Source organism: Malaclemys terrapin, chromosome 7, assembly GCF_027887155.1.
Source record: "Malaclemys terrapin pileata isolate rMalTer1 chromosome 7, rMalTer1.hap1, whole genome shotgun sequence".
NCBI classification, from domain to species: Eukaryota; Metazoa; Chordata; order Testudines; family Emydidae; genus Malaclemys; species Malaclemys terrapin.
In genome coordinates, this window is record NC_071511.1 from 32,022,180 (window position 1) to 32,047,801 (window position 25,622).

General features: G+C 49.4%; 1 protein-coding gene across 1 annotated transcript; it reads right to left on the bottom strand.

Annotated features, from left to right (window-relative positions):
- Window positions 1-4,926: 4,926 nt before the first annotated feature.
- On the bottom strand, window positions 4,927-19,971 carry TM7SF2 (transmembrane 7 superfamily member 2). The gene is made up of 11 exons (XM_054034749.1): window positions 19,883-19,971; window positions 16,138-16,301; window positions 15,689-15,885; window positions 15,339-15,393; window positions 14,789-14,983; window positions 14,076-14,179; window positions 8,491-8,610; window positions 6,648-6,816; window positions 6,107-6,187; window positions 5,832-5,954; window positions 4,927-5,172 (listed from the first exon to the last, which is right to left on the bottom strand). The coding sequence occupies exons 2-11, from the start codon at window positions 16,193-16,195 to the stop codon at window positions 5,012-5,014; spliced, it is 1,263 nt and encodes a 420-aa protein (XP_053890724.1). The 5' UTR covers window positions 16,196-16,301; window positions 19,883-19,971; the 3' UTR covers window positions 4,927-5,011.
- Between the last annotated feature and the right edge of the window lie 5,651 nt (window positions 19,972-25,622).

Consider the following 25,622-nt stretch of genomic DNA (forward strand, 5'->3'; position numbering starts at 1 on the left):
GATGAGTGTCAGGCTTCATAGAATGATACCCGAAGGTTTCGGTGTGAGAAAGCTTGAACTTGTCGCCCTTGCAGGCATGCAGCACAGCCCGTCTGTTCTTTTGCTTGGGACTGAGAGCCAGCTATGGATTGAGAATAATGGGGCATTTTATTTGCAGTGGGTTGGTTGAGTGAGGGAGGGAGGGAGAATTGGTGGGGAAGGGAGAAGTCATGGAAGGTCTGGGGCTCAATCCAATAGAATCTGTATGAATTTAAAATAATACCTAGCTCTTATATTGGTATCCCATTGACCGCAACCCATCTCCTACCTCAAATTCTTTTGCCCAGCCAAAGAAGGGTTAGGGTGTAAGCTTCAAACTAGCATTAACTTATCCTGGGTGGAGTGTGGCCCTGTGACCTGAGAACTCCATTTGGTTTGGGCACTAGCCTGTGACTCAGGAGACCTGGGTTCAACCCCCTGGTCTAACAGACTTCCTATGTGACCTTGGGCAAGTCACTTAGCCTTTGTGCCTCAGTTTCCTCATAAGTAAAATAGGGATAATAGCACCGCCCTCCCACATAGTGATGTTATGAGGATAAATACACTAAAGGTTGTAAGGTCCTTGGATAGACCACTACATCTACATTGTTATAAAAGATGTGGCACAGCTGCAGCTGGCCCAGGTCACCTGATTTGGAGTGGGGCTGTAGAGCTATAAAATTGCAGGGCAGATGTTCAGGCTAGGGCTGGAGCCTGTGCTCAGAGACCCTCCCCACTCACTAGGATCTCAGTGCCCAGGCTCCAGCCCAAGAGTCTACACGTAACTTTATAGTCCCGCAGCATAAGCGCTATGAATCAGTCAGCTGACCTAAGACACCGTGCCATGTTTTGTTTTGTTTTTAAATCACAGTGTAGCTGTACCTTAAGATACACAGAGGCACAAGGAGGGAAATGAGTCACTTAGGATCATCCAGCAGGCCAGTGGCAGAGCTGGGAATAGAACCCCAATCTGCTGGGTACCAGTGCTCTAGCCTCTAAGCCACATGGCCATAAACACCTAATCCTTGGCTATGGGCCCTCAGGGAATCAAAGTAACGTGTTCCATGCAGATACTGTTCTGTATCAGTCTGCAGAGTTTTTCTGACTGCTGCTGGCCCTGCCCTGGTTTCAGAGCCTGCAGCCTTTCTGAATGTCCCATACCCCACAAGCACTTTGTGCAGTTGAAACTACACTATAGATATGCCCTTTTATGTTGGTACACAATTGAGCTCTGTGGGACTGTCATGGACCTAAGGCCTGAAGGGACCATTGTAATCATCCAGTCTGATTTTTCCCCACCCCCCACAGACAGGCTATAGAATTTTCCCCAGAAACTGGATTAAAACATGTGGTTTGGAAAGAGATCTAGTTTTGCTTTAAAGACTCCAGGTGGTGGCCAGACCACGCTCCCTGGTGCACTGTTCCAGTCTTTACTAACCCTCCCTGCTAGGAAATTGATTTATTTCAAGATTACATTTGTCTAACTTCAACTTCCAGCCTTATGCCTTCCTCTGCTAGACTGAAAAGCCCTGTCTATCAGATATTCAAACAGCCCCAGGTGCAGTAAAGAGCTCCTAGGCTGATGAGTGGAGTGGCGAGGCGACCTTAGGAAAGGAGACTGAAAGAGCTGGGGTTGTTTAGCCTGGCCCTTAAAAGGTGAGGGGATTTAATCACTCTCTATAAATACACAAAAGGGGTAAATCCTGGGAGGGAGAAGAGCTACTGAAGCTAAAAGGACAATGTTGGCACAAGAACAAATAGGGATAAGATATCCAGGAATGAACTGAAGCTGGAAATGAGAAGAAGGTTTCTACTCATCCGGGGAGGGAGGTTCTGGAGCAGACTCCCCCTAAAAAGGAGTATTGCCTATTTGGTTGATTGTTTCCTGTATTTCAGATCTGACACTTGCTCATCTAGCCCTCAAAAGCATCGCAAACAATTGACTTTGAACGCAGATGGGGACTGCATTTAATATATTTTTAATAAAAATCATTGTCACATCAGTGCATTGTCCAAAACCACACTCCAGCACTCCCCAACAGGGGAATTTCCCCAGTCCTTAAAATTAATCAGTCCCTTACAAACACACCAAACCAAACTTGTATTCCACTTCAAGCCAAAACAGACTCCCAGCTGTGACACTCTCTCTTTGGGGCTGGTCTTCTTTTTGGTGTTCGCTCAAGGTTTAACTCAAGTTTTGCTCCTAACCTGACTCTTGTCCACACAGAAATCTCTAACGTGAGTTAAGTAGTGCTTTAAAATCAAGCTAACTGGTTTGCAAGGGGATGGAGGTTGAAGCTGGAGGGCTGCTGCCACTCAAGCTAGTCATGCAGCAGCTTGAGTTACAGCAGCACATCAACTGCTAATCCAATCATTCTGTACAGTTCCAGTATTGTTTCACGGTGCAGTTGCTCTCAGCGTATGTCTACACTGCTTTCCGAGGCATGACTGCAGCCTGGGGGAGGGGGGGGCGCGGAGGCGACATACCTGCACTAGCTTTACTCTAGCTAGCATGGCTAAAAACAGTGAAGATGCAGCAGCACATGCTGTACAAGCCTGTGCATCCACACTCCTATTTTTAGCCACGCTAGCTAGAGCGGGGGTAGGCAACCTTTCAGAAGTGTTGCGCCGAGTTTTCATTTATTCTCTTTAATTTAAGGTTTCGCGTGCCGGTAATACATGTTAACGTTTTTTAGATGGTCTCTCTCTATAAGTCTATATTATAACTATTGTTGTATGTAAAATAAACAAGATTTTCAAAATGTTTAAGAAGCTTCATTTAAAATGAAATTAAAATGCTGATCTTACGCTGCCAGCCTGCTCAGCCCGCTGCCAGCCTGGGATTCTGTTCACCTAGGCCTGCAGTGGGCTGGGCAGGGCGACTCGAGGTCAGGGGTGTGTGTGGAGGTGCAGGGCAGAGGGCTGGGGTGCTCGGCTCGTGGGGATGCTCCCAGCCCCCTGCCCTGAGTGGCTCATGGCAGGGGGCTGGGAGGGATATGCCCTGTTCCACCCCCTTCCCCCAAGGCCCATCCCTTCCTCTCTCTGCCTGCTCTACGGAGCTGTGTGCAGGCTGCCGCTCCTCCCCCTCCCAAGGGCCATCGTGGGCAGGGAGAGGGAGGAGGAGGGGCAGAGAGGCTGAGAGGCTGGAAAGTGCCACGCTGGGGGAAGAAGCGGGGGAGGGGGGGAAGCTTGGCTGCGGCAGGACCAAGCTTCTGCCTCCTGCCCCGGCAGGGGAGAGCAGTGGGCAGGTGGCCTGAGTGGGGCAGGGGTCTGGGACCCTCCCCCCAACTGCTCTCCCCTGCCGGGGCAGGAGGCAGAAGCTTGGTCCTGCCGCAGCCAAGCTTCCCCCCCCCCTCCCCCGCTTCTTCCCCCAGAGTGGCACTTTCCAGCCTCTCCGCCCCTCCTCCTCCTCCTCTCACCAGGCAGGCAGCGTGCCATTCAGAATCGGCTTGCGTGCCATGTTTGGCACGTGTGCCATAGGTTGCTGACCCCTGAGCTAGAGTAAAGTTAATGTGGCTATGCCAGTCTAGGCTGCACTCACACGTCCGATTGCAGTGTAGACATACTCTAGCCAAGTTCAAGTGAGAGTAACTCCAGTGTACTCATTTGAGCTAACTGTTGCAGTGAAGACAAACCCTCCATCTCATCATGACCCATGCATCTGTCGGGCAGACCTTTCTGCTGTGGGCTTGCACCTCCTTACAGCAGCAGAGGAGAATTCAGGCACGCTCCATTCTCAGATGTCCAGTGTGAAGCCTGCAATGAGCTTGCAGCCAACTGTAGTGGTTGCGATCTTGTTAGACTCTTTCATTAAAGCATTACCAATCATGCAGTAAGCTCCATCGTGGTCCCTCATGGAAAGCAATGCTTTAAGCTCGAGTGACACACAGAGCAATGCAGCTCAGACATCTAGTGCTGTTATGAAAACATTGTGGGTTTTGTTATACATAAGAATGGCCATACTGAGTCAGACCAGAGGTCTATCTAGCCCAGTATTCTGTCTTCCAACAGTGGCCAATGCCAAGTGCCCCAGAGGGAATAAACAGAACTGGTAATCATCAAATGATCAATCCCCTGTCGCCCATTCCCAGCTTCTGGCAAAGAGAGGCTAGGGACACCATCCCTGGCCATCCTGGCTAATAGCCATTGATGGACCTATCCTCCAGGAACTTATCTAGTACTTTTTTGAACCTATTACAGTGTTACTTTTCACAACATCTTCTGGCAAGGAGTTCCACAGGTTGACTATGTGTTGTGTGGAAAAAATACTTCCTTTTGTTTTAAACCTGCTGCCTATTAATTTCATTTAGTGACCCCTAGTTCGTGTGTTATGAGAAGGAATAAATAACACTTCTTTATTCACTTTCTCCACACAAGTCATGATTTTATAGACCTCTATCATATCCCCCTTTGTGGGCTCTTTTCCAAGCTGAAAAGTCCCAGTTTTATTAATCTCTGCTCACATGGCAGCCATTCCATACCCTTAATCATTTTTGTTGCCTTTTCTGAACCTTTTCCAATTCCTATCTATCTTTTTTGAGATGAGGTGACTGCATCTGCACACAATATTCAAGAGGTGGATGTACCATGGATTTATCTAGAGGCAATATGATATTTCTTGTCTTATTATCTATCCCTTTCTTAATGATTCCCAACATTCTGCACCCCAAACCCCTCATCCCCAGCTCCACCCCAGAACCTGAACCCCCGGCCGGAGCCCTCACCCCGTGTCCCAGTTCCCTGCCCCAGCCTGAAGTCCCCTCCTACACTCCAAATCTCTCGGTCCCAGCCTGAAACACCCTCCTATACTCCAAACCCCTCATCCCCAGCCCCACCCCAGAGCCCGCACCTCCATCTGGAGCCCTCTGGGGATGACAACGTGCCTCAGTGGGGAGGACAGAGGCTAGCGCCCTGCCAGCCTTTGGAGCAGTGGTGGGCAGATGTGAGCTGTGGTGCCTGGGTCTGCATGGGGCATGGTGTGCTGGGCCACATCTCAGTAAAGGTAAGGGAAGATCCTGTAGGGAACTCGCCGGCAGTACTCCTGCCAGGCGAGCCCATATTTCCGCAGGCACTGGTGCTCATCCCGAGCCTCCCGGTGAATCAGCAGCACAGTGAAGTAGAAGACGTAGAAGTAGGGCAGGACATGTGTCAGGCCTGAGGGGGTGGGAGAGACATGGGGCATGAGGAGGAGGCGGCCATGGGCCCTTCCTCTAGGACCTTTTAGTGCAATAGTTCTCAACCCAGGGGCTGCTTGTGGCCTAATCAGCACATAGCTGTGGCCCATGTGACATCCTCAGGGCCTTACAGGCAGTATATATATCCCACATAACACAGAGCTGCATATGTGGCCCACAATGGTAAACAGGTTGAGAACCATTGTTCTAGTGGATAGCTTGAGTGCTGAGCAAACTTGTCTAGGGCCTAGATTCCTCCCCAATCCTACGTTAATGATACACTGATGACATCCTTTGAAGGTGCGACCAGTGCCTTCCACCTGGGACTTCAGGCCAACCAGACCAGGTGCCTTCTACGTGACCTCTGGCTGGAGTAGGGGGCAGCATATTGGTGCCATCTGCTTGGGCCATAACTGGAATGTTGGGCCAGAACGGGCACCCTCTGTGTAGCTCGTGAAAGACACAATGGGTGCCCAAGGCAGACACCGCAGAGGGGCAGTAGGGATATGCCCTAAAGGCACGGGTCCCAGTGGGACACCAATGCTGGGGGCAGGAGAAGGAGACAACTCTCCCCTCCCCCACATACACACACCTCCTTGCTAGCCTTCACAGGCTCCTCCAGGCAGGATTTAGACTCACCACAGGGCAGCGACCAGGCCAGAGCCATGATGAGATCCCCCAGATAGTTGGGGTGGCGCACAAACCCCCACCACCCAGACACCAGGAGACGCCGGCCCGTGGCTGTGGGAATGGTTTTGAGACCTGGGAGGAGGAGAAGAGCATTACCCCACATGGCATCCATTCCTCCCCCTCCCTCCCATTAGCTAATCCTCCATTAGCATCACCTTCTTCTCCAGACTCCTTCACTCCAAGTCCCCCATCTAACTCCCATCCAAGAGGTGGCTGCAACTCACCAGTTACTCTGGGGTCATTGGGGTTCCTGCGGAAAGTGTTCTTCTGGGAATTGGCACTGCGGAAGATGCAGTAGCCCAGACCTGCCAAGAAGTGAACCAGAGTGAGGATAGGCTGTGGGAACTCCAGGCATGGGGATACGGGCACTTCTGCCATGGATTGGTATGGAAACAGATCGCTCTGGAGAGGACAAAGGGATGAATGACAATGGTGGTGGATGCTGGCTCAGGGTGGCATTGAACAGGGCTTTCAATCCTCACGCTTCAGGGTGTGGCTTGGGGCTGGGCAGGAAGGGATTTCACCCCATTGTACAGCAAGGTGAGTTGTAGGGTTGGTGAGGCAGGAAGGGTGTGTGTGTGGGGGGTAAGAGATACTGTGATAGATGGGGTCATGGGGTAAAGTGAGAGGGATACTACACCTATTGGTCTTGACTAGGTGGATCCATTGGTCTGATCAGGGGGCGGGGGGAGGGAAAGAGGAGAGATATGGGACTGAATGAGCCTATCGGTCTGGTTTGTGAGAGGGAAATCACCTGAGCCTCACCATTGAGCAAGAGGATCCCGACAGCCATGGACAGGCTCAGCTTCTGGGGGTGGTTGACCAGGAAGTAGGCCTGCAGGCTGTAGGTGAAGGGCACCCAGGCCAGGTCCCCAAAGGCCAACATGAAGCCAAACCCATCGTGTACAATGTCCATGGTGGTGAGGATGGCCTCCTGCAGCACACAGAGGAGCCACATCCAGCATGGATAAAAATCAATGCTAAACACAATTTAAATATTTAAAAAACCCTAAATCTATTTAAAATTAAATTTGAAATAAACAACCTATGCTAAGGCCTAACCATGCTGTAATCTATTAAACCATTTAAATACAAACCCCGCCCCCCCAATATTAAGCAAGACACGTTTGCTGCCAAGTTTAAAGAAAGTGAACACACAGAACTGCTTGACATTAATGGCTAGGCACCTGGAACAAGAGTTTGTTGAAGCACTAAACCACCTTTCAACTGTTGGCAGTAGTCTCTTCTGCAAGTGCAGAGAGAATATTTAATTTCATTTCCTTTTATTCAACTAAATCAGTTCAGTGACTAGTTCATTTGAAGATAAGAAATCAATTGGGAGTTGAACAGACAGGAAAGCTTGTTTTTCTCTTCCAATCTATGAAGAAAAACTACGTGTGAGAGGATGAGATCTACTAGTTCTAAAATCTTGAATGACATGGTGACCAGAAACATACAGATACTACAGTGAAATCCCGCTATACCGCAATGTTTGGGGTCCAAAAAAATTACATCGCGCTAAATGCGGGGTCGCAGTATAGCGGGGTTTCAAGCCCGTCAGTGGTCCCCAAGGTGCATTGATGTGCGCCGCCTAGTGCCTAGTGCCCAGCAGGGGAGAGAAGCTGCAGCCCCGCGCCTGCCGGGGACAGAGAGCTCCAGGGCTGCGGGCGCCGGTGCTCACTGTCCCCGGCAGGCGCGGGGCCGCAGCTTCTCTCCCCTGCCTGGCACTAGGTGGGGGCACATCAAATGTCTCGGCAGGCGTCATGGCATTGGGGACCACTGGTACATACTGTATGTCTTAGACGGGGGCCAAATTGTGATCGCATTATATGCGATTTCACATTATGGCGGGGCGCCTTATTGCGGGGTTTGACTATACTTCCTTTGTTTAATACAATCAGTTTTAAATAGAACACATTTATTGATAAATATTTTATAAGTATATTAGCACACAAAGTAGTTTTATTTTATTCAAAACCCTAACATGTTGTTTCTGGGAATTTTTTATTGAATTTTAATTTCCATCCAAATAGAGCTGGACACAAATTGCAAGTAAAACATCAATCATCGTATTGTAAATAAATACAACATTCACCATTTTCTAACATAATAAAAATGTAAAAATTAAGAATCTGAATACATGTAAAGTAAGCTATATCATTGCTCAAATAAATGTGTAGAGATATATTGTGTCCTCCTGGTTAGCAAAAAGAAGTACCGAATTTAGTACAGTATAAAGTCAGGGTATGTTTGGTTGCAAATTAACATATTTTAATAGTTACCCACCAGTGGTGGGGGGGGGGGGGGAGGAAATCAACCTTTTGTTAGGAAAATAACTATGAAGTACAAATGCAAAACTTGACTACAATCAATTATTTAAATTAAATCAATCCACCCTGGCCACATCTGTGCTTAAAATCACCAATCCCCACTCCCTTCTCAGAACTGGGTTCTCAATCCCAGCCCCCCTGTTTGAACCACTGGACTCCACCCTCCTCCCAGACATGGGAAGGGAACCCAGGAGGCCTCCCCTAAGGTTCCCTTTGTAGTTCCTAGGCCATTGCAGATCCCAAGCCCAGGCTAAGCCAGGGATGTGGGAGTGACTCACCTCATTCCAGAGTGCATCCACCACATACAGCAGCTGGAAGGCATTGACCAGGAGCATAGCCAGCGAGGGGCTGCCCCGCAGCTCAGTCTCTTTCATCAGCATGGCCATGTTCACCAGTGCCTGGCAAGAGGGGCAGCAATCAGGCAGAGTTTGGAGAAGACCTGCCTCCCTCCCTGCTCCTTCCCTTGCCCCCAGCACCTTGTCTGCCCAGAGAAAAACACCTGATTGCTGAGTGGACCAGGAGCCCCATTTCAGATTTTGGTAGGGGAGGGGGCAAATTTAACTGTGATTCCAGAGGCTACTTGAGCACCTATAAACTCTTGGGTTTTTTGCTGATGATATCTGATATATAGTGCTCCTGTCAGATAATATTTTCTAATTCCTATATAAAGAAAAAAAAAAATAAATATTAGACCCACTCAGCTCTAATACTAACATGTTCTGACATCTTGTGTCAAGTCACTGAAGGGACACTGGTTAGGTTTAAAATTTTAATGTATATTCTTAATTTGTTACTAACTCTTGAATAGAACAATTGAAACAATTGTAGAAAAATCTAGATTACTTTCTATCACTTTTTTGCAGTTCATCATGCTTGGAATAAATCATTTAACTTTTGGAAACATCCTGTTAGGGCAAGGCCCCATGAGTTTATACTGCACCTGCCTGGGACTCTAGGGATGTTACCCCACTACAAATAATAGACTAAAAACAATTACTTTAAACAGTAGTGAAACTGACACTTTCAAGTCACTTTCATAGTATTGCCAACCCCAAATAGTCAAAAATCAAGAATCAGGCTCACCAAAAATCATGAGCTTGGCTTTAAAATAATGATATTGTGTAAAAATAATAGATTGGTGGTTTTTTTTATTTATATTCTGCTTTTTGAGCCTTTAAGGTACACTGGGGTCACATTTTGAAGCTTTCTCCACAGCCACAAGAACTAAAAACTTCATTTTTCTTTAAGAAGGAAGGCTGAAATCATCACATATCACTTGACTCCAGGAACTGGGGCTTTAAGGAAAACAATAATTATCATGAGACTCATGACAAAATAATGAGAGTTGGCAACAATGCTTTCACTTCTGTTTAAAGGCCAGTTACTTTCCAGAAGGGTCTTAAACATAACACTACAGAGATTGAGTTGCAGTTTTCACAGGAGACTATTTTAAATCAAACACCAAGAAAATTCTACATTTTAAAGTTGGGGAAAAAAATTGAGACCTCTGAGGTATATCAGGGCGATTGCAGGCAGGAAAGGAAAATAAACAGGCACAGGAGCTCTGGGCAACTCTTCCTCTTGAAAGAAAGTTGGAGGGTCAAATCTTCTAGTCCTTAAACAAGTAAAACTTGTATTGCCATCAGCACCTCCACTCATAGATATAAACATCACAGCAAACATGTGAGGTCAATAACTATGCATACTTAAATATCTGAGCCATCTTAGCTAGAGTTACACATCTTATATGCATTGGCTCAGGGACTACATTTTCTGGCATATTCTGAATAGTGCTGAGCACACAGATAGTGCCCAACGAATAACACAAATCATGACAATAATTGTCAACTTTATGGACTCCGTGGATGCAATTTCGGTTCTTTGTTCTGGAATTGGCCTGAATACGGCTGAAACCCTACAAATTTGATGTATAATTACATCTGATACTCATACAACACTCTCTCATTCCTTCCTTTTTTCAAACTCACAACAAAAAATGGTTTTCAGTTAAAATCAATGGGCACGTCTTCAGTAGTAACGTTAAAGAGCTGGCCACGGCAGTGCTTTAATATGGCGGTGTAGTCGCGGCACCAGTGCTGAGAGAGAGCTCTCCCAGCACTATAAAAAACCCCACCTCCACGAGGGGTGTAGTGCCTCCCAGCGCTGGTGCACTGTCTACACTAGCACTTTACAGCGTTGAAACTTGCAGCGTTCAGGGGGGTGTTTTTTCACACCCCTGAGTGAGAAAGTTGCAGCTCTGTAAGGTGCCAGTGTAGACAAGCCCTAAAATTGCATAGCAGGCATTGCTGTACAACTCAGCCTAGGGCAGAACCTGCCACCCATTGACAGTTAAGTGCTTTCCTCTCATCTGACTCTCATTTTCTTTCTTTCTTCATCCTTCCTGACCTCTGCTGCTTTTCATACTGTCAACCATGACACATCCTTCCCAATCACCTGAAACTAGGGTGACCAGACAGCAAATGTGAAAAATCAGGACGGGGGTGAGTGGGGGTAATAGGAGCCTATATAAGAAAAAGACCCCAAAATCCGGACTCTCCCTGTAAAATTGGGACATCTGGTCACCCTACCTGGGACCAATTGCTGGAATCTCAGAGAGCTGGCCTTCCTGGTTTTGCTCCCGTCCATCAGAGGCCTCTTTTTTGCAGCATGCAGCAGAGAGAAAGGCTGGTCCAGTGGATAGGGAGCTAGATCTGAGAGACCTGGGTTCTACCCTTCCCCGCCCCGCCCAAATGACTTCCTGTATGACCTCAGGTCAGTGCCTTAGGGACAGAGTTTCAAAGGCTTTTAGGCACCCAAAGACGCAGCTAGGCACCTAGTGGGGTTTACAAAGCACCTAACCTTCTAGGCGCTTTTGAAAATCCCATTAGGTGCCTAAATACCTTTGAAAACCTGGCTGTTAGTCTCTCAGTGCCCCATCTGTACAATGGGGATAACAGTACTGCTCGACTTCTCTGAGGGGCTCAGATACTACGGTGATGGGACCAAATAAGTACCACAGGTAGAGTTGGAACTTCTTTATACCACTGCTATACCTTCCCTGGGTTTTGGCCCCTTCTTTTCACTTATGCCCCTCACATCTTTCTCTTTTCTGACTGTAACCTTGGCTCAGAGGGCTTGGTTGTATTTCTTCTGAGTCCCCTGCGTTCCTTCTTCAACCCCCACCCACCATCACCACCCGCATCCATAAACCTGGGAATCCTGGACGCCCCATCATCTCAGGCATTGGCACCCTGACAGCAGGATTTTCTGGCTACGTGGACTCTCTCCTCAGGCCCGACACTACCAGCACTTCCCCATCACCATAGTATCTTCCAGACATCACCGACTTCCTGAGGAAACTACAATCCATTGGTGATCTTCCAGAAAACCCCACCCTAGCCACTATAGATGTAGAAGCTCTCTACACCAACATTCCATACAAAAATGGACTACAAGCCGTCAGGAACAGCATCCCTGATAATGTCACGGCAAACCTGGTGGCTGAACTTTGTCACTTCCTTTGTCCTCGCCCACAACTATTTCAGATTTGGGGACGATTTATACCTTCAAGTCAGTGGCACTGCTATGGGTACCCACATGGCCCCACATTTTTATGGCTGACTTAGAACAACGCTTCCTCATCTCTTGTTCCCTAGCACCCCTACTTTACTTGTATTACATTGATGACATCATCATCTGGACCCATGGGAAAGAGGACCTTGAGGAAATCTATCTGAATTTCAACAATTTCCACCCCACCATCAACCTCAGCCTGGACCAGTTCACACAAAAGAGATCCACTTCCTGGGCACTACAGCACAAATAAGCAATGGTCACAAACACCACCCTATACTGGAAACCTGCTGACATTATACTTACCTACATGCCTCCAGCTTTCATCCAGACCCCATTACATGATCTATTGTCTACAACCAAGCCCTAAGATACAACTGCATTTGCTCCAACCCCTCAGACAGAGACAAACACCTACAGGATTTCTATCAGGTGTTCTTAAAACTACAATACCCACCTGGGGAAGTGAAGAAACAGATTGATAGAGCCAGAAGAGTACCCAGAAGTCACTACAGGACAGGCCCAACAAAGAAAGTAACAGAACACCACTAGCCATCACCTTCAGCCCCCAACTAAAACCTCTCCAGCGCATCATCAAGGATCTACAACCTATCTTGAAGGACTGACCTTGAGAGACAGGTCAGTCCTTGCTTACAGACAGCCCTCCCAACCTGAAGCAAATACTCACCAGCAACTACACACCACACAATCAACCCCTGCAACAAATGCCATTGCCAACTCTGTCCGCATATCTATTCAAGGGACACCACTATAGGACCCAACAACATCAGCCACACCATCAAGGGCTCGTTCACCTGCACATCTACCAATGTGATATGCGCCATCATGTGCCAGCAATGCCCCTCTACCATGTACATTGGCCAAACCGGACAGTGTACGCAAAAGAATAAATGGACACAAATCAGACATCAAGAATTGTAACATTCAAAAACCAGTAGGAGAGCACTTCAATCTCCCTGGACACTTAATAACAGACTTAAAAGTGGCCATTCTTCAGCAACAAACATTCAAAACCAGACTTCAGTGAGAAACTGCAGAACTGGAATTAATTTGCAAACTGGACACCATCAAAGTAGGCCCAAATAAAGACTTGATACTCACACCTTCTTGTCAATTGTTGGAAATGGGCCACATCCACCCTAATTGAATTGGCTTCATTAGCCCTGACCCCCAACTTGGTAAGGCAACTCCCATCTTTTCATGTGCTGTATATTTATACCTGCTTACTGTATTTTCCACTCCATGCATCTGATGAAGTGGGTTATAGCCCATGAAAGCTTATGCCCAAATAAATTGTCTCCAAGGTGCCACAAGGACTCCTCCTTGTTTTTACTGATACAGACTAACAGGGCTACCCCTCTGAAACCTGTTTTACAGGCTCATCTAAGGACTTCCAGAGCCTTAATTTAATTACCGTCCTTATCTTAATCACCCAAGCCTCTTTTTGGAAACAAAACACTGACTCCTTGCCCTGGGGACACAAGCTGGGAGAAGCACCTCTTTGCAGAGCTTATATTCCACACTAATGCTGTGCAATTAAGAGCTCCACCTGGGAGCACACCTCCTGTATGAAACTCGGGGTGGGGGTGGAGTGGGAGGGGGGCGTGGCAGCCCCTCCTCTGCCCTACCTAATTGGCACCCTTGAGTGAGACCTCCCCAATATCTCACTGACATACTGGGGCAGACCAGCCTAGTATCTTCCCCTCCCCGCCAGGGCCGGCTCTGACTTTTTTGCCGCCCCAAGCACGGCGGCCGGACCCAGACACAAAGCAAAAAAAGGCAGCCGTGCCGCCCTAAGATTGGACGGAATGCTGCCCCTTAGAATCTGCCGCCCCAAGCATGAGCTTCCTTGGCCGGTCCTGGAACCGGCCCTGCTCCCTGCTGCCCCGGATTTGACCAAAGGCATATCTAGCCCCTGTGTAAGACCATCCTGCCTGGTTTACCTCTACCCCTGCATCAGACTAATGGGGCCACCCATGCCTGGCATCCCACACTCTCTGCTGCCCCAGATCAGACCAGTGGGCCTATCTAGTCTGGTATTCTTCACCACTCCCACCTTGCTTGGTCTGACTAATGGGTCCATCTAGGCTGGGATATCTGCTACACATGGCCATCTGGAGGGAGGGAAATTCACCCTTGCAACCCTTCCCCTGGGACTAGTGTTCCCCTGCAGCAGGTTCTATTATCCTTTGCCTTCGCAAGGTCATTATAGCCATGGGCCCAAGGGACTTTCTGCAGCAGGGAGCACCCTAAAACCCCACCCACTTACCCAGCCGAGGAGGCCTGGCCGCAGCTCGCAGAAATACTTCAGGTCGAAGGAGCCGATGCGTGGGTTCAGCTCGTGGCCCATGAAGAAGTCATAGATAGGATTTCCTGTGTGACCAACAGCAAGTCAGGCACCTCCAGGGGGAATAGCTACTCCCCGTTCCTCTCCCTGCCACCTTGGACCAGACCAATAGGCCTGTCCAGCCCAGCATCCCCCCCTGCTGCCTCAGATCAGACCAATGGGTCCATCTAGTTGGTATGCTCCTCTCTCTGTTACCCCGAATCAGTCCAAGGGGCCCATCCCAGTGGCCTGGTATCCCCACCCCTGCTGTGCTAAATCTGGATATGTCTGGTTTCCAGTGGGTGCTATTGCTGGATGCTTCATTGGAAGGTTAAACTCTCTGCAACAAGAGGGTCAGAAAGGAACCACGCATCAACTGATCAGATACCTCCCTAGAGTCCTGGCAGTTTTTACACTGACTGGCATCACTGGATGCTCTCCCCCTGCACCCCCGTGATACACCAGGTATGACCTGTGTGTCTAAGAGAGTGTCTATGTGTTAGTGCATGCACAAGTGTCCCTGTGCGTGTGGTGCACAAGTGTCAGTGTGCGCATGTCTGTGTGTGTTCAGACATGCATATGTGCACACGTCTATGTGTCTGCATGCACAAGATCATTCCTGTGTCCGTGTGCCCCTTGTGTATAGAAGGACTCACCTGAGTTCCCGCCTGGCGCCAGTGTTGTCTCTGGGGCAAAGAGGGACTTGAAGTAGAGGAGGAAGCTGAGGCCAAAGGCCAGCAGCAAGGCCGAGAAAGCCAACTGCAGGAAGTGGTCATAGATGTAGCTGAGGCGCAACCCGGCTGCCAATCCAGCCCCCACCACCAGGGCTGTGACCCCCATCGCATGGAAAGCTGCAGCGCGGGAGAAGGGAAGACAGGACACATGCTGCTTAGATACAGCAACACTTTGCGGCTCTTTAGCTGAGGATCCCTGAGTCACAGCGCACTGTTATTCTGGGAAACAAAGGCCTGGAGAGGGGAAGGGACTTGCCCAAGGTAACACAGGGAATCTGTGGCAGAGCTGGGTATAGAACCCAGGAGTCCTGACTCCTAGCCACTTGCTCAGTCCCACTAGACAGCACTCCCCTCCCCGCCCCCAATACTATTACTTGTTACCATGAGGAAATTCAGTAAGTGATGTGATTGGCTGCAAATTCTGGGGCGGGTCATAGTCAATCTCCCCTCCCTAACAAAATCCAACACCCACCATTAATGCGATACTGGAGCCGGCTCTTGTCTCGAAGGACGATCCCTTCTGTGACCTGGGAGAAAGCCACACAACCGGTTAACACTGACCTCTCTGGTCTTGACTCCAACTCCTCTCATCGGCACCCTCCCTGGAGCCTCAGTTCACAACTGTGTAGATGAACTGAGTTTGGGCAGGTCTCTGCCTACATGGTGTAGCCAGCTGATCTGGCTCAGACGTGGCCCAGGCAATTCACATGTGCCCTTGATCCCCTATGGGTAGCCAAACAGCTACCATTAGGCAGATGGCACCCAGCAGGGAAGGGGACGTCCTGCCCTCCCCTCTGCCCAATGAGGCTGACCCCGCATTACCTTTCCCATAGGCAGCATGTAGAGGGCAGCCTGGAGTCCCACCCAAGCCAGGAGCAGCAGGAAGGTGTGGGGGTTCCAGAGGGTGCTCAGGGGTGGCAGCGGGGGCGGGAAGTTCAGCACGCTGGCTTGCTCAGTGCGACATGTCAGCAGAAGATAGAAGACGGTAGCTGGCATGAGAAAGAGGAGGATCATGGCTCCTGTAGAGGGAGGAAGGAGAGGTTAGAGGGACAAGATCCCCAGGGTGATCAGAACTGTGGGTGAGTGACAGGCAGCAGTGTCCCTGAGAGATAAGATCCCACAGTGAGTCAATGGCAGAGCTGGGAACCCAAAAGTGCTGACTCTCAGACCCACCCTGCTCTAACCATGTAGCTGCATGCACAGCTCCAGTTCGCACTGCCTTTCAGGGTATGTGAGCCACTGCCTTCCAACCCCCCTCACCCTCGTCTTACCCAGGGGCCCTCCAAACTCCAGCTCTTTGGTGCGTGGGATCTTATACCGATCCATCATCCTCGTGCTCCAGCCTTCTCTGCCGAGACACAAAGCTCTTCCCACAGGAAGCCTCTCTAACCACAGTCACTTCCTCCTTCAGGAGAGGCTCTTGTGGATCCCGGACCTTTGGGACAGAACATGGGTCATTAGTGCCTGACACTTTCAGCTGACAGTGGTTGCGGTGGAAGGGTCAGAGACAGCCTGCTCTGATCTGGGTTGGGTGTTTAGCCTATGGCCATGTCTATACTACACAATTATGTCTACCTAACTTACATCTGCATACAGCCACTACAGGTATTAAATCACTTGTGTCGGCAGTATGCGTGATCGTACTGTCAGTGCAGAGCATTGTGGGACGGCTCCTGAAAGCCAGTCACAATCAATGAAAGCAATGCAGGGTCTGCACGAACACTGCATCGATCTAATTACATTGACCTTGTGTCAGGACTGAGATCCCCACTTTGAACTTTAGGGTACAAATGTAGGGGCCTGCGTGAAAAACTTCTAAGCTTAACTACCAGCTTAGCTCTGGTTCGGCTGCCACCATCAATGGATTCCCTCCCTGGGAAGCCTTGAAAAACCCTCACCAAATCCCTGGTGAAAACAAATCCAAAACCCCTTGGATCTTAAAACAAGGAGAAATTAACCATTCCCCTCCTTCCTCCCACCAACTCCTGGTGAATCAGTTCCAACCCCCCCCTGGGATCTACAACAGGGAGAAATTAACCATCCCCCCTCCTTCCTCCCACCAACTCCTGGTGAATCAAGATCCAAAACCCCTTTGGATCTAAAACAAGGAAAAATCAATCAGGTTCTTAAAAAGAAGGTTTTTAATTAAAGAAAAAGGTAAAAATCATCTCTGTAAAATCAGTATGGAAATTAACCTTACAGGGTAATCAAACTTAAAGAGCTCAGAGGACTCCCCTCTAGTCTCAGGTTCAAAGTACAGCAAACAAAGATAAACACTCTAGTAAAAGGTACATTTACAAGTTGAGAAAAACAAAGGAAAACTAACACGCCTTGCCTGGCTATTTACTTACAAGTTTGAAATAGGAGAGGCTTGTTTAGAAAGATGTGGAGAACCTGGATTGATGTCTGGTCCCTCTCATTCCCGGAGAACGAACACACTCCCAAACAAAGAACACAAACAAAAGCCTTCCCCCCCCAAGATTTGAAAGTATCTTGTCCCCTTATTGGTCCTTTAGGTCAGATGCCAGCCAGGTTACCTGAGCTTCTTAACCCTTTACAGGGAAAAGGATTTTGGAGTCTCTGGCCAGGAGGGATTTATAGTACTGTACACAGGACAGCTATTACCCTTCCCTTTATAGTTATGACACCTTGGCTCTCCACCGCTTGGGGAGGTGGTGTTACTAAAGCGCCGCAGAGAGGAACTTACGTCAGTGGGAGCCAAACGCAAATGAAGAGATTTCCACAGCTAGGTCGACGCAAAGCATCTTACATCAACCTAACAGTGTAGTGTAGACCAGGCCTATGTTACGCTGCTGGGGCTGGAGTTGTCACAGGACTACAAAGAGGTGAACGGAGTCTGAGGTTTCCAGCCCGTGTATGCAGCGATCATGGGAAGGGAACAGGGCATGAATGACTCATGTTGCTTAGCCTGGATTGTTTTTCTCTTGCTGGCAACCCACCCCTTGTCAGGACCAGGATGTGGGCAGTCTGCCCTAGAGGTTAGACTTTAGAACAGGCTCCAGAAGCCAGAGCCAAATGTCAGAGTCAGAAGCCACTACCCAGAGCCAATGGTCAGAGCTAGAATCTGAAGCCAATAATCAGAGCCAGGAGTCAGAAGCCAGGCAAGGATGCAGGGTCAGGTGGGCAGGAGGAGGACCAGAACAGGGCAGGAGCAAGCAGGCACAGGAGCAATTGCACAGATTAAAGCTCTGGGGGGCACCTGCCCACATCTAAAGGCCCCTCACCCCAGCCTAAGGGGAGGAGCTACTAGACCCAGGTCTCAACTGAATTCAGGGGACCACAAATGAAAAAACAGGGATGAGAGTGAGGGTCACAGGGTCAACAGCAGGGATCCAGAGGGGAACACTAAGCAGAGAACCTTGGACAATGCCCACTGCTCCTCAAAGGTGTCCAGTGGATGTGGCCCAGAGGAACTCTGTCTGGAGATGTGACTTAATGGAGGATTGGAAATAGACCTCACACTCACAGAGCACCTCCCCGTCCAGCTTCCTCCTCCTGGTATGGTGAACAGCCACCGTGGACAATGCCAGAAGGAGGTCAACGAGGAGGTCTTGCGACTTCATGGGGCCATGAATGGCCATAGATCCGGAGGTGTGGGGAAAAGTGCAGCCAGAACCTGAGGAGGAGGTTCCGGAGGAGCCGGAATAGGGGCTGCAACCTGGTGCACTCGAAGAAGATGTGCACCAGGGTCTCCCTCACGCCGCAGAAGGGGCAGGTGTCAGGGGAAGTGGTGAACCATGCCAGCTACATGCCCATGCTCACCGCTCCATGAAGGAGACACCAACTAATATCCCCGGCGAGCTGTGCACAAGAGCAATTGCAGCTGCAGGTATAAGGGTTAAGCTGTGCTGCTGTTGAGCATAAATGCAGAGTTGTTGGCTTCTTTCAGACAATTGGATGGACTGGTCAATCAGGTGATTTTGCTGAAGCCCAGCTGGGCTCATTAACCTGTCCAAAGACTAAACCCACTAGCCCCAGCCTCAGCTAGGGAACTCAGCCCCATGGTTCTTGACAGTCCCCTCCCGGTCATTCATATCTCCCACTCATTTTTCTTTTAATCTTACTGGTTGCTTCAGTAAAATCCAGTAGCATGGAGTTCCATAGGTTTAAGACAGGAGCAGCATCAAACCCTTGTGCGGTGATGGATGACAGATTATGACAATGGGAGTTAGGCACCTAAATACTTTTGAGGGTCTGGGCCTAAGCAACTTGCCCAAGGTCCCACAGGGAGTCTATGGCAGGGCAGGGCACTGAATGTGGGTCTATAGCTATGGGAAAGATGAGGTTGCTGGATCAGAGAAGACCTGGAAATACTTCCAGCAATAGAGTTAAAGACAGAAAACAGCCCTGTCTGCTCTGGAGTTCCTAGTCATCTGGCAGAACATTTTTTTGTTTTAAAGTACATTTGTAGAAAGGTCCAGGGCTGGGAGAGCAGGGAGGCTGCGTGTCAGGATTGAGAGGGAGGAACCCATAATGGGAATAGTAGGTTGGGTTGCAGGTCAGGACTGAGGGCCATTGGCAGAGCTGCATGGGGGGTGCAGACACCAGGAATGGAATAGCAGGGGGCTGCAGGCCAGGACAGAGGGGCATTGGCAGAGCTGTGGGGGGGAAGGCCAGAACCGGAAAAGCAGGTGAGGCTGCAGGTTGATATGGAGAAGCACCAACAGAGCATGTGAGGGGAGTCCAGGATTGCAACGCAGGTTGGGATTAAGGGGCATCACTGCACAAAGGGGAAAGTTTGGGCGATGTGCAGCTCAGGCCTCCAAATTCACAAAAGGGGAAGAATTTCCAACTCTTCCAGAAACCCCCTTCCTGGCGGGGATCTCTCGGTTTCACAGGCTGTTACTGGTGGCTGTACAAGACCACGCTGCCTTGTCAGCCATATGAAATGCTGCAGCACCGGTCACTTCTAACGCTCTGAGCAATGTTGAGCTGCGGCTTTGCCTGCTGCCCGCCTCTGTGACTAACCGGTTCCCCCTTGCCGCACAGCCCTACCTGACAGCCCGGTATCCGTCTCTCCAAAGCACACACAGCAGGTACTAGCAGTGGCTCCACAATCCTCCCATCCATACGCTCCACCCCCTGTCCCTTTAACCCACAGCAGCTGTAGTCCCACCAGCTAATCGTAGCTCGTCCCCTCGTCCCAGCCTGTTACTATCACCAAACATCCAATCTGAGAGCAGGGAGTTTTGCCGAACGAGGGGCAAAGCCCGAGTTTTTGGCCTATCACGATGACTCTGAGACTCTTACTAAGTGGGTGGATCAAGCTCCCTAAGCTCTCTTCTTACTGGCCTGGAGCTGTGGTCATGGCAATGGCTGCCTTGCCCATCCCAGGAGCCCTGCAGCACTGAAAGCTGCCTGGGATGAGGCAATGGGCGGTACAGAAGTGTCTGTGTGTGCAGAGCAAATGACTAGGGCCCTACCAAATTCACGGCCATTCACGTGTTGCAGCGGGATAACTAATGAGCATTTGCTGCCTTGCTGCAAAATCGTAGTGGAGACAAGGCACAGCCAGTTTTTGCCAATGTAGCAACATCATCCCCCCAATCTGGTGTGACCCCACCTATCTGTGTTACAGTGAAAGTTACAGAGCCTTGTCTCCATAGCGTTTTACAGCAAAACAACTAACATTCATGGGGATAACCGGGACCGCCTGAATCAACAAGTTCAGTCCCTGCTATTGTAGAGAACTCTGTCATAGACTCCTGTTCATAAACTTATCAAGTAACTATCAGTATCCCTATTTTACAGATGGAGAAACTGAGGCACAGAGCAGGGAAACAACTTGCCTAAGATAACCCATCAGAACTGAGAAGTGAATGCAGCTCTCCTGAGCCCCTGGCCAATGCCCTTATCCCCTAAGCCACACTGCTGTTTTAAGAGGTGTGTCAGGAGTGAGATTTGGCCTCATTCTTCTACACAGCAACCTGAATACCCGCACAAGGGAAAGCAAAGTCCTGAGCCTGGTGCATTGAACCACTGAGTCATCCCAACACGTTTAAAAATAAAATAAAATAAATGGGCATCCATTCCACTACCTGCCACGTGCCAAGTGAGTGTTCTGCCATCTGAGCTAATTCCCCAGCTGTTAGCTAGCTCACTTTAGAAACACACCTTTTTTTAGCAGTGAAGACAGCCTTAGTACAGCTTTTGAGGGTCGCCTCCATTGTTTGCAGCTGTCTTTACATCGAGGGGTTTAATTGCTCCTCCTCTTGAGCGTGAAGGAGGCTGAATGGGGCAGCCAATAGCTTGAACTAGGGCTGTGATTGTCTTGGGATGCACCTTTCAGCATCACACTGTGTTTCATTAGCAACAGAGCATTGTGTGTAGGAAACAGACCGTGATGAGTCCTGCTGAGTGGCCAGTGCTTTACTCTGAGGCTCTCACATTTGTGCACATGTAGCCTCAACCTGACCCTGGCGCCACACCAAATCCCGTTTCTCCAGTTGTTATTTGTATTGCAGTAGTTCCTAGGAGCCCCATTCAGTGACCATTGTGCTAGGCACTGCATAAAGTGAGGCCCCCCACCAAAGAAACACACAGCAGTTTCACTCACAATACATGCAGTTTCCAAGCTGCAGCTAGGGTGACCAGATGTCCCGATTTTATAGGAACAGTCCCAGTATTTGGGGCTTTTTTTATGTAGGTGCCTATTACTCCCCACTCCCTGTCCCGATTTTTCACACTTTCTATCTGGTCACCCTAGCTGCAGCTGGGATACTGATTTTATTTCTGGGCACTGAGCAGAGATTGGATGGCCCCGAGCAGACACCCCACATGGAACTCTCATTCCCAGAGGTTCCTGTCCTGAAGCCGGCATCCAGTGGGGTGCGGATATGTCACGCTATCTGGCTGTTTACCTCTCAATTCCGCCCCGCTGGAAAATTGGAGGCCAGAGTGTCTACCAGGTTGCAGGCATGGGTGGGGCTTCTCCAGGGCCTTTGCCTTTGAGGGAAGGGCACTGGTTGTTAACCAGCTGGTCCTTTCCATGCTCTGGCACTGGTTCCAGAGGCACCAGAACCGGGGGCTGGGCCCTCCCACTTTTTGAAAGTGGTGGGGCCTGGCCCATCCACTTTTCACCTGGGCAGATCCCGTCCCCTTCCTCTCCTCTTCCCCCTGAGAGCCCCCCGCCCCAGCCATGCCAGCATGGAGCCTGGCCAGGGAGCCTTAGCAGCAGCTGTGGGGAGCCACTTTTGGGAGGGCTTCGGCGCCCCTGACTGGTTCAAAGTCCTGTGTCCACTCCTGGGTACCCTGGCCAACCTCCAGAGGAAGGTCCTGGAGTTCTTTTGGCCAGGGAAGCACTGGGTCTCTTCAGGTGTCCTGAGCCTTCATCTGGAAGGGAGATGGTAGGGCCTGGTGCATACAAAGCCAGGTTCATACTTTCTGTCTTCAGGCTCTGCAGAGGCTCCTTTCTAGAGCTCATGGTGTGACATGGATCCAGTTATGGCATGCCTTCCTCCGCCACCTCTGAGGGCTCTGATATGACTGGCAGCTCTTTAACTCCAGCCAAGAGTCTCCCTCGAGATGCCTCTGAGCTGCTGGTCTTTTACCAAGACCTCCTCAATACCTGGAAGTTGACCTCTGCAGCTAGGTCCGTTGTGGCTACCGAGGGTGTCAACTCCCAGTTGAACCCTGGTTCCACAATCTACATCATGTGGCACAGGTGGTGGAGGTGCCCCCAGTGCATAGGAGATTAGTCCTGGCTGGTGTCATTAAAGTCGGAGACCTGGACTACAGTCAGCAGGACTAGGTGGATACTGTACATGCGCCTAGCATATGGGATTGTCCACCCCATGTGTCCCCCACCTCATGCTCCAGGATGGAAAGGCTGCCCTGTCCCCTGCCTCTGTATCTTTCCTTGAATGAGTCCTGTAGCAAGGTGTTCCCCACCCACCTGTATCCCTTGGCCCTTGCCCTGCAAGCCAGCTGCCTCAAACATCCCATATGAGTGCCGCTTCCGAGCTGCATCACAGGAACAACTACAGAAGCTTGAACTCCATACTATCCATTTCCTCGCTTTTGTGTTCTGCCCTGATATGAAATGGGGGGACCGTTTGCCATCTGTGGAGGGCTAGGAGCCCCGGTGGGCCAGCCTGTATTCCACCTTGGTTCCACAGCCTGCTGGGGATATAGGTTGGCAGCTACTCCATGGAGCCATGAGCACGGACACAATGCAGACACGGTTTTCAGACTCCCTGACACTTGTTTTCCTTGTGGTGAGAGGGAAACCTTGAGGCATGCATATTTACTGTGCACCAGCTTGCAGCCGTTTTCCTGCCTCCTCCAGAACCTCTTGCTGAGGTTCTGGCTTCACTTTTCCCCGAACCTTTTTATTTACGCTCTCCCGATCTGTGGCCACGTGAAGTCACGGGACCTCCTCGTCAATCTCCTCCAGGAGTTGGCCATGTATCTACTAAGGAAGAGGGGGTAGGACAGGGGGGTTTCTTGCAAACATGATTGTGGGGCTCAAATTTGTGTACTTGTCAATTCATGTCTCTGGGCAGAGTTCCTCTAGGCAGTGCCCATTAGCTCCCTGGACTCTTTTTAGGAGTAGTGGCCGCTGTCTAGGATCCTCTACTCAGTGTCCCCCTCTGGAACCCTGCTTGTAAAAGTACAACCCTCACTCCCATTCCTGTCTTTTTCATTTGTTGTTCCCCGAAATTAGTTAATCCCGATGTTGGATTTTTTTGTCCTTCCCCTCTGAGGACGGAGAGGACTTCTGGTTTACTAGATGGATCCCCTTTGGGGATTCATCGCATACATGGGGCCAAATAGGCCTGAAGCAAGGCAGGGACAGCCCTTCTGTGTGACTCTAGGACCTCCATTCACTTCTGGGTCCCCTTCCTGCCAGAGAGAATGATGGCAGATTGGAAGGTGTTCTAAGAGAAGAACAGCCAAAAATGGCTGGAGGACTGACTCAGGAGTTAAGAATAAAAATTGCTAAATAAGTCTAAGCTTGGGTAAGAACTGACTGAGAGGCATGGACAGGGACAACGGCTGAGACAAACGAGGGGGTTGTTGAGGGGCATTCAAGAGGTGTGGCTGGCAGCAAGTGCCTGAAATTGACAAGAGAGACATTCAGGGCTGAATAGCAGGAACCTATTCTTAGCAGCGAGAGAAGGTTTTCTGTTCTACACAGGCTCTTATCCCACTCTCATCACTGCAGGATCTTTGCATTATGCAATAAGACTAACATCTGCCCCATGGGGGTCATTCTTTCTCTTATCCTCTACCAAGGGGGAGAATCCTGCATGCTGTGGTTTGTTTAGGTAGGGTTGTGTCTATGTCCACACTGTTCTGTGTTTATGTCAGAGAAGGCTGGTCGGAGAAGTGAGTCTGGCACTAGGAGTGGAAATCAAGCAGGGTTGGGATGGTCCTTGTTTCCCAGAGGATTTTGTTCCACATTTTTGGACCGGCCGCCGAGAAAGTTTGGTCTCCTGCACAGACAAACTTGGTCTCCGGCTGGCTTTCCCCCCATTTGATTTTCCTCTCCTTTCTTTCACCCTTGAACTCCCATGTCTTTGTAGATCTCCCTGCAATCCTGGCACATTCCAGAGTTCTATGAATACAGACTATTGTGTTCTTTTAAAATTGCATTTAAGAATTTGAGGTTTTATTGGCAAAGGTAATAACAACAAATCAACACTGCTATTTCAGAGAGACCATTTAGGAAATAGCACTCATACGAAATCCCAGCTCCCGTCCACAAGCCCCAACCATGTCTACATACATTGTTATTAATTATGTTGTGTATTGTGATGACGTCTAGAGTCCCAGTCATGGATCCCCATTGTGCTAGGTGCTGTACACATGCAGAACTGAAAGATGGTCCCTGCCCCAAAGAGCTTGCAATCTAAGGCCACGTCTACTCTCAAAAGTTTTGCCAATAGTATTTTTGCCAGCATACGCGGCTGCTGTTCCAATGTCACCAGCATGGGCTTTGCCAGTACCACGCAACCTCACTGTGAGAGACTGTGTCAGCAAATGACACGCTGCACTGTGAGTAGGTACCTGTGCCTCCTGTGTCACTGTCCAGCACACTGCCTTGTGGGTCATTTTTGAAGTAGGGGCAGGGACTTTTTGTTCTGTTTGTAGAGCACCGAGCACCAAGGGGTCCTGTCTAAGGTCCCTAGGTACTACGGTAACACAATATAAGAATAATGAATAATGCCAGCACTCCCTTGGGTGAGCACATCCCTTGGTCTAAATAAGGATAAAAGGTGCGTTTTTAACACATGTTAAAATCCTAGTATAGACAAAGTGGCTGTAGGTTTAATATGGGTTTACCTTGACAAGCTAACGTGTTAAAACTGCATCTCACCTGGTCTGCACTATGATTTCACCATGTTAGTTAACAGATATGGGCTAACATGTGTTAAAATCACACCTTGTTCCCTAGGAAAGACAAGACTGGAGTGTAGCTAGTGATTTAACCCGCATCTGTGCTAAACAGACCCTGCCTAATGCCCATAGTGTAACCATCAGCTCCAGGGTTGAGAAAGCATAGTTCCTGCCATGCCAGGAGCAGTAAGGGAGGTCAACCCATTATACTGGCATTAGAAGAATAAAGGTGATGACAGTGAGCACTTTATAACACCACAGAGATTTATTTCAGAGTAACAGCCGTGTTAGTCTGTATCCGCAAAAAGAAGAACAGGAGTACTTGTGGCACCTTAGAGACTAACAAATTTATTAGAGCATAAGCTTTCGTGGACTACAGCCCACTTCTTCGGAT